Raw genomic sequence first — 7,154 nt, 5'->3', positions numbered from 1 at the left:
GGTGGGGGGTGTCGGGGGGGAAGGTTATTTTGCTAACAGTGTGAGACATGCCTTCAAAAGATTTAATAGAGCTTAGCATCTAAGAGGACTCTCTAAAAAATTTGGATTCATAGCACTGTCCACAACTAGCAATGCCAATAGTCTGTATTTACAGGAATTCTCTGTTGCTTTGCATAGATGATGAGAAAAATATCATAACAGTAGAAACAATCAGAGCTGATGCTGGAAGCCCTTTGCAGTTTGATCCTCTGCCACTGTTGTTACCTCGTGTGCCACAAACTAAAATGCCCTCAGTGACATCAAATCTGGTAAGTATTTTTAGCCAGCTGGTTTGTGTAGGGACAAATCAATACAGCACTACCTAAGCAAACAGATTCGAGTATGTCAGGGGGCTGTTCAGATACGTAACTAGTTTGGATTTTGTATGAATGCCGACTGTCCTTTCTAGCACTTAAGTTCTGTTATTCCTCTGTTGCAAGTTTTAATTCCTGCTTTTCTCTTTAAAACTTAATATTTTATATATGTATTGGACAACCATGTGGTGACTGTTCATTAATGATACAGTTCTTTCTACATTTCAATAACGTTTGAACTAAATTGTGAGATCGAGGATTGCGTGTGTGAGATCCTATTCTCACTGGCTTACCTATAGCTAAGTCATCAGGCAACAGAGGACAAATCTCAGTGCAGCTGTAAAACAGGTGTTTTTCTCAGACACTGAATTTGACTGTGTAATCTGCTTTAGGTGATCTGCTCCTAGAGTGGTGAGCACCAAGGTGTTATCTGTTTATTCCATTTTAATTCAACTCTTTCCTTCTTATTTCTTTTTATTTCTTTCTCCTTTATTTCTATCCCTGCCTCTTCCTCATCTTCTCCTTACTGTATGTGTAGTGCCCAAAAACCAGATGTGGCCGCAAAAGCAAAAAGAGAAGAAAAACACCTCAAGTATGTATGTTGGAGAGATTAAAGCTCTGGTATTTTCTATTTGCTGTCGTTACGGTGGGTGGAATTTGATGTTTTTCCAGATCAGTCTGTATTCCAGGAAAGGAGTTTGCAGTTCTGTTCTTGACATAAAATATCAACATACACTGAAAATTAATTTTGTAAAGCTTCTGATTATAACCATTGTTGGAAGATCCTGTCAAGCAAATGAGAAGCTCAGCTGGAAAATATTAAGTATGACATAGCATGGTAGGACACCTTTTCTAAGCACTAGCATTTCCAAGAAAAATGGAATGCTGAGATGCCTATCTTAGATGGGGAAATAATATAACTGAGTATATATCTGGATGTCATGGAAGAAATTAATTTCTTTCCTCCAAGATTATTTAGAAAGACAAAATGTGTAAATATGCGTGTATATCTCTGCCAAACAGTAATTTACTTATTTTTTTAAACTTTCAGGTAAATCTCTCTCAAGGGTTAAGTAGTGGCTCTCAACATAATCTAAATGGCTTGATGGTGATACATGGGATCCAGTTACAGCAAAGGAATCTGCCTGTAATGGAGAAAACATTGTAAGAACTATCAGTCATCTGTTGTAAAGTAGAGCACTCTCACGGTGAGAGGGATTCAACCCAAAACACTGAGAGATAACTTTATACAGTGGAGAAAGCAATTCTCAGTTATTTTCCTGCTTGTTTGTTTGTTTATTTGTCCTCTGTGAAGCAGTATACTTCTAGTACACGTTTTCTGTTTGATTGCTGCTGGTTTACCACTTAGTGAACAGCTCTGGCATTACTGTTGGCACTAGCTGACATCCTGAAAAGAGATGAAGCTCAGAACGGGATAGAGAAACTGATTTGCTCGGTTCCTAGAACTAGACTTGTGTTAGATCTAGGCTATGGGTGTGAAAACTGGTGTTTACAGTATTTTTTTTTTAATCTGTTCTGTGATTAATTTTTACTTATATACTGGAATCTTCAATCAGAAAGTTCATAGTTCAGTAAAAAAAAAAAAAGATAGGCATCTTTTTTCCTTTTCCATCCCCTATTCTTTTCTAATTTGGCTGTAAATTACTTTATATAGTTATATAAAAAAATGAAAACACATAATCTCTATCCACACATAATATTATTCATGTCACCTCTAGATGAGTACTTTGGTGACAGGATAGTTATCAGTCATGTTGACCATCTCTCTTTTGGTTTTGTAATTCTTTTGTTAGGGACCTGGATGACAAACGGCCAGGCTCCAGTTCCATCCTCTCTCCCAGGGTGTGGCCAAACCGTCCTCTAGAGCTCAGCACATCATCCCTGTCACGCTCGACAAGAAGGCGAAACCCACCACCACGTACCCTGCATCCCATCAACACAAGCCACTCTCGTACTGGGACCCCAGGGTCTGTGGACGATGTCTTCAGGGGAACTCGATTGTATGTTTCAAAGCCAGTTTCTCACTGCAAGTTACTGTATTTAGAGAACCCAGCTTATACAAAAGGCATTCGGTTGAACAGAAAAAGCGTGAATTATTTGATTAAAGAAATTAACTGCCCGTTAAAGCACAATCTCCCCTGAGAAAGCTGAGTTGCTAAAGTTGATGTTTACCGTTCTACAAGCTGTGATTCAATGAATCGCATACATATGTAGGTAGTTTTGCACACAAACTATATACCTCAGTCTGTCCAGTACAAGCAAAGCAAATACCACCACCTCTTTCTTGACATCAGCTTTCTTTTTCTATAGCCTGTTTTCAGGATGAACTTAAAAGTCCACAGTTTTTGGAGGTCAAACTGCCTGTTGCTGCCCTAGCCCAGACTGGGCTATAAAGAAGGTGCTTATCTTAGGTTATCTGACTGACCAAAGGACTCCTAATGAACTCAGTGAACCCTCAATCACGTCTAGAATATCTTATTTTTGTTTGGCATAATGATCTGACTGAATGTAGTCATTTACAGGGACTACAGGGTATTAGGAAACAATGCAGGGTTTAATACACTTTTATATTCCACAGGTATTGTAAATTGACATAGTTTCCTTTTAGTTTTGCAGTTTACCTATAAACTCATCCAGCCTGTTATTTTTTGTCATGTACTGTTTAGAGACTTGTTCCTTGTCCCTTTGCAACTGATGTTTCTACTTGCAATATTTTATGCCTCTCTTCCCTTTCCTCAGGCTTCGATCCATTTAACAATTGTTAACATCTCCCCTTTATTACCATATACGTTTAAGTGTATGTAGAGAGCACTAGGAAAGTCTTTTTAAAAATGCTGATTATAGTTTGAAGCTTTTCTAATGTATTTTTACAGAACATCCTTCCTTCAGTCAACTCCAGAACGCATATGAGCTAAGGCCTCTCGATCATTTCTAGCACTTCTCAAACATACAATAATATGCAGATGCCTTTCATGTGAAAAGGCTTTCATCTGAAAAGACTGTATCTAGAAAATAGATTACTTATTCTTTTACATTCCTCCTGTGACTAATGTTTAATTCATTTTGTATTTTGTGCAATTAGACTGGTTTAGCTCCCTTTAGAAGGCTTCCAAAAGCCTCTTGCACCTGTTCCTTCAAATACTCAAACAAAATATGGAGAAGGTAGAAGCCTTGTTTTACCCCCAGACGTTTTATTTGACGCTTGTAATAAGTGAAAGAGCTACAATATGCATTTGCATTACATAGCTTTTTTTACTTACTCTGCTTAAAATGTGGGCCGCTGCTGTTTTCTAGGCTCATTGTTTATCTTCAGTCGCTAGGCTGAAGTTAGCAGCAAGCAGTACTTCATCCTCAAGGGTATGAGCAAAGAGCAGAAAATAATGCCGTGTCTGGGAACGGGCAGACAAGATTCTACCATTGTATGGTAACTGCCCATGAAGACACCTTTAAATATACACAACTTTATTCTGCAGTACCAGCTGCACAGCACACTCCTTCAAAATACGCTGGATGCATTTTAACCACCAACTAGCTGTTATATACACCCATTACCAAGATTTCTGCTGGGTACTCGTTCTCAGGCTCGCTTTGCCTATATGCTTCATATTAAACATTTTGAAAACTAGAAGTTCTTGTTAATAGACGAAAAAGATTTCTGCCAAACTTCACCCGCTGCAGAACTCCTCTTAAATTCAGTCTCCAATAGTCAGCCCTAACACCAGCATCTTGTAGCAAAATTCTGGAACCGCTGCTTTTAGTTTTAACATTGTTTGTCTACATAATGCCAAACTGACAATATTGTATGTTTACACAATGCCAAACATGTAAACTGTATGTTTTTTCTGTTCTTATTGGCGCATTTCAGTCTGACTGCACATGAGCACCTGACCTCACCCTCCCCGCTGCCGCTAAGCCGAAATAATCTCCTACCACCTATTACTACCACCAGTGTGGCAGAGCATGTGAGCACTGCAGGATCCCAGAGGCAAACGGTAATGGGCACAACAATTTTATTATTGGATAGTCTAAAATTGTAATCGCTGCTGATCAAGTTACCTAACCCAGGAGTTCTAATTTGTTATCTTCTAAGTGACAGCAACTGAAGTAGATGCACAAAAAATGCCCTATCAATTTTGATTAACAGCATCACCCATAGTTGAATGCTTTAATTCCAGTTAATGCCAGCATTTTTTTCCTCCCCATAACTAGGTGTAGAATGATTGACTTGGAAAACTAGCTTTAATTCCTAGGCTAATTATTTTAAATGTACTGCTGCAATAAGAAGTAGCCATAACTGTTGTTCTTCAATGCAGAAATCTCGAAGGAACTCAAGTCGAGCTCACAGTGTAACAACACACGAAGATACCCACCAGCAGCTACAGGAGCAGCTTTCCTTACCTGATCGCTTCTCCAGGCCTAACACAACCAACGCATTCTTGGTAAAGCATGGCAAATTATACCAAATCATCCTAAGTGACTCAATAGGGTGTTTTGACAATTAACATAGGTAAACGTTACCCAAGAACCAAATGTCACAGGTAATCAGTGCCAGGGGATTCATCAAGTTCACAACTTGATTAGATACTCATAGGTAAACGGAAACATCATTGCACCTCCGAAAGAAACAGGACAAGTCATTGTTCAGGGATAACGGTCTCACCATACTCCCCCCAGCCAGCTCCTAACTACGCCTATAAGCAGCTGGTGATACTACACTTTTCTTGAAGAATCCAAGTTTGAGATGCTTGTGGAAAAAGCTAAGTGTTACCTGAGGTGTAACATTCAATCTAGCATCTTCTCTGAAGGCTTAAGAAGAACTGTGAGGTAGGAGAGGATGCTTTAAAGTTTTGCATAGACGTTGGGAAGGCATTCCTACAGAAACACAGGGGTAGGATAGTCTTCATTGCTTTTTTGCACAAGTTTGCTGTACTATTAACATCCGGTCTGTTTCCGTATCAAATGCTCTTGGTTTAATTTATTGAAAAACCTACTCTACTGGTATCTTGTCCTATCTAACAAAGTATTTTTATCTTAAGCTTTAAAAGCTATAATTTTAACAATAGCTTTTAAATAGCTACTGGTTTGGTTTCTGTGTATAATTTCAATATCCTTGACTTAGCAGTTGAGCGTACAAACTTTTTAAAATCTATTTTGAAACAGAATAATTTCCAGAAGTGGCAAGAATGCCTTTAACTGGCCCAGTGATCATTCTAAGTAAGAGTGTTATAAAAGTATATTTTCTACTCTATAGGCGTTGAACTTTAGGTTGATTTAACCTTCCTTAAACTTGTGAAAGCTCTACTTAAACCTTTACAACATCTTATGAATTAGGAAATACATATGTTTAAGTAGTCTGTATTATAATCTTGATGTTTAGCATTTTTCATGCAAAGATAAATAACTTGAACTGTCTTTTCAGCCAGATCCACAGCACCGCCGTTCTTGCACTGTTATTGATTATAGTAATCAATCTTGGACAAGCAGAGGATCAACAGCTTCAGGTATGGTCATCAGTCATAGAATTTAGTAAGATTAAGCAAGAGGTAGGCTTTTGGGACAAGGATGCACTTCTTACATAGGTAATTACATTGAGGAGGTTTTTCAAAGTTCTATTTCATGTTTTAAATTTTCTATTATACAAGTTTTATACTTGCATATAGAGTATGTTTGGGTATGTTTGGGGTTTTTTTTATTACCACCTAGTATTTTAAATCATTTAAGGAAGCTTAATGTAATCAGCCTCAACGCCTCTCATGTCAAAGTTAAGAGTAGGAGTTGCCAGTTTAAACAGGAACTAGCAACAACTACTTTCTGTCCAAGGGTTTTTCTTCTGCTCAACTATACAACCGAAAGAAATTGCATTATGTCCAAAAGAAACTTATTTGAATTGTATCTGGAAGGGATTGTACTAGAATTGCACTAGATCAACTCAAAGTACATTTTAAAGCCAGTAACCGTACCAGTACAATTCACATGCACACTCTGAAATCAGTAAAACAAATCTCATCTAAAATTACTTATTTTTAATTGATCAAAAGTATCAAGGCAGCAGGAAGGCATTTTTGTAGTGAACGCAATGCATACTCTTCCCTCCAGTTTCCCTTCCTTCACTACAAAGTCATCTTCTTAAATTGTTTACAGTTAATATACTTTGAAAATAGTCTTCATATATCCTTCCAAATAGCTACACAGTCACAGCCAGGGTTGTGGTTCTTTTTTAGTAGTCAGAAGCTACAAGACTAAGTTGCACATGTGTACACAAGTGTTACGGTAGACCAATGAACCTAACTTATTTCAACTTTACCTTCAGAGATTTAGGTTTTTCACCTCATGGCACACATGAGGTCTGGTCTAGTCAGTTGAGAGGGAGTTTGTTCAGAGATTACAGTAAAGCGAAAGTTAACTTTTGTGCCCTGGAACAGCTTTTCTGAATGCCATCTTTATAACTCTCACCTGAGTCCACCTGGAGCATTCCCTGTTAAGTTTGTATTGATGCCAAGTATCCTCTCCACCTGGAAAGGGCAGCACTGAGCAGGGGATTAGATGCACTTTGTGAAAACTAGGTCTGTCAAGACAAGTTACACTGGGTTCCTTTCATCACAGTCTTTTGGGACTTTCCTCATGGAGTTGTCAGAATTTCCCACATAAAAATATACTAACGAGATAGGATTGAAGCTTAAAGTTGTACGTGATCTCTGTTTATTAGGTCTTCAGCTGCATGGTTCTGTGAAAGCCCGCAGTCGAAGTGGATCAGTGACAAAAAGCAAACAGGGGTTCTGA

At 38.2% G+C, this 7,154-nt stretch overlaps 1 protein-coding gene across 1 annotated transcript; it reads left to right on the top strand.

Moving 5' to 3' along the window:
* Window positions 1–177: 177 nt before the first annotated feature.
* FAM149B1 (family with sequence similarity 149, member B1) lies at window positions 178–7,154 on the top strand (the record flags this gene model as incomplete). The annotated part of the gene is made up of 8 exons (XM_009574052.1): window positions 178–308; window positions 892–945; window positions 1,405–1,517; window positions 2,168–2,374; window positions 4,240–4,366; window positions 4,688–4,813; window positions 5,794–5,875; window positions 7,081–7,154. Coding segments are annotated over 8 exons (914 nt in total), but the record flags the coding sequence as incomplete, so codon positions are not given.

Source organism: Fulmarus glacialis, unplaced genomic scaffold, assembly GCF_000690835.1.
Source record: "Fulmarus glacialis isolate BGI_N327 unplaced genomic scaffold, ASM69083v1 scaffold42403, whole genome shotgun sequence".
Classification (NCBI taxonomy): domain Eukaryota; kingdom Metazoa; phylum Chordata; class Aves; order Procellariiformes; family Procellariidae; genus Fulmarus; species Fulmarus glacialis.
Note: the sequence above shows the minus strand (reverse complement) of the source record. Positions and strands in the feature narration are given on the sequence as shown.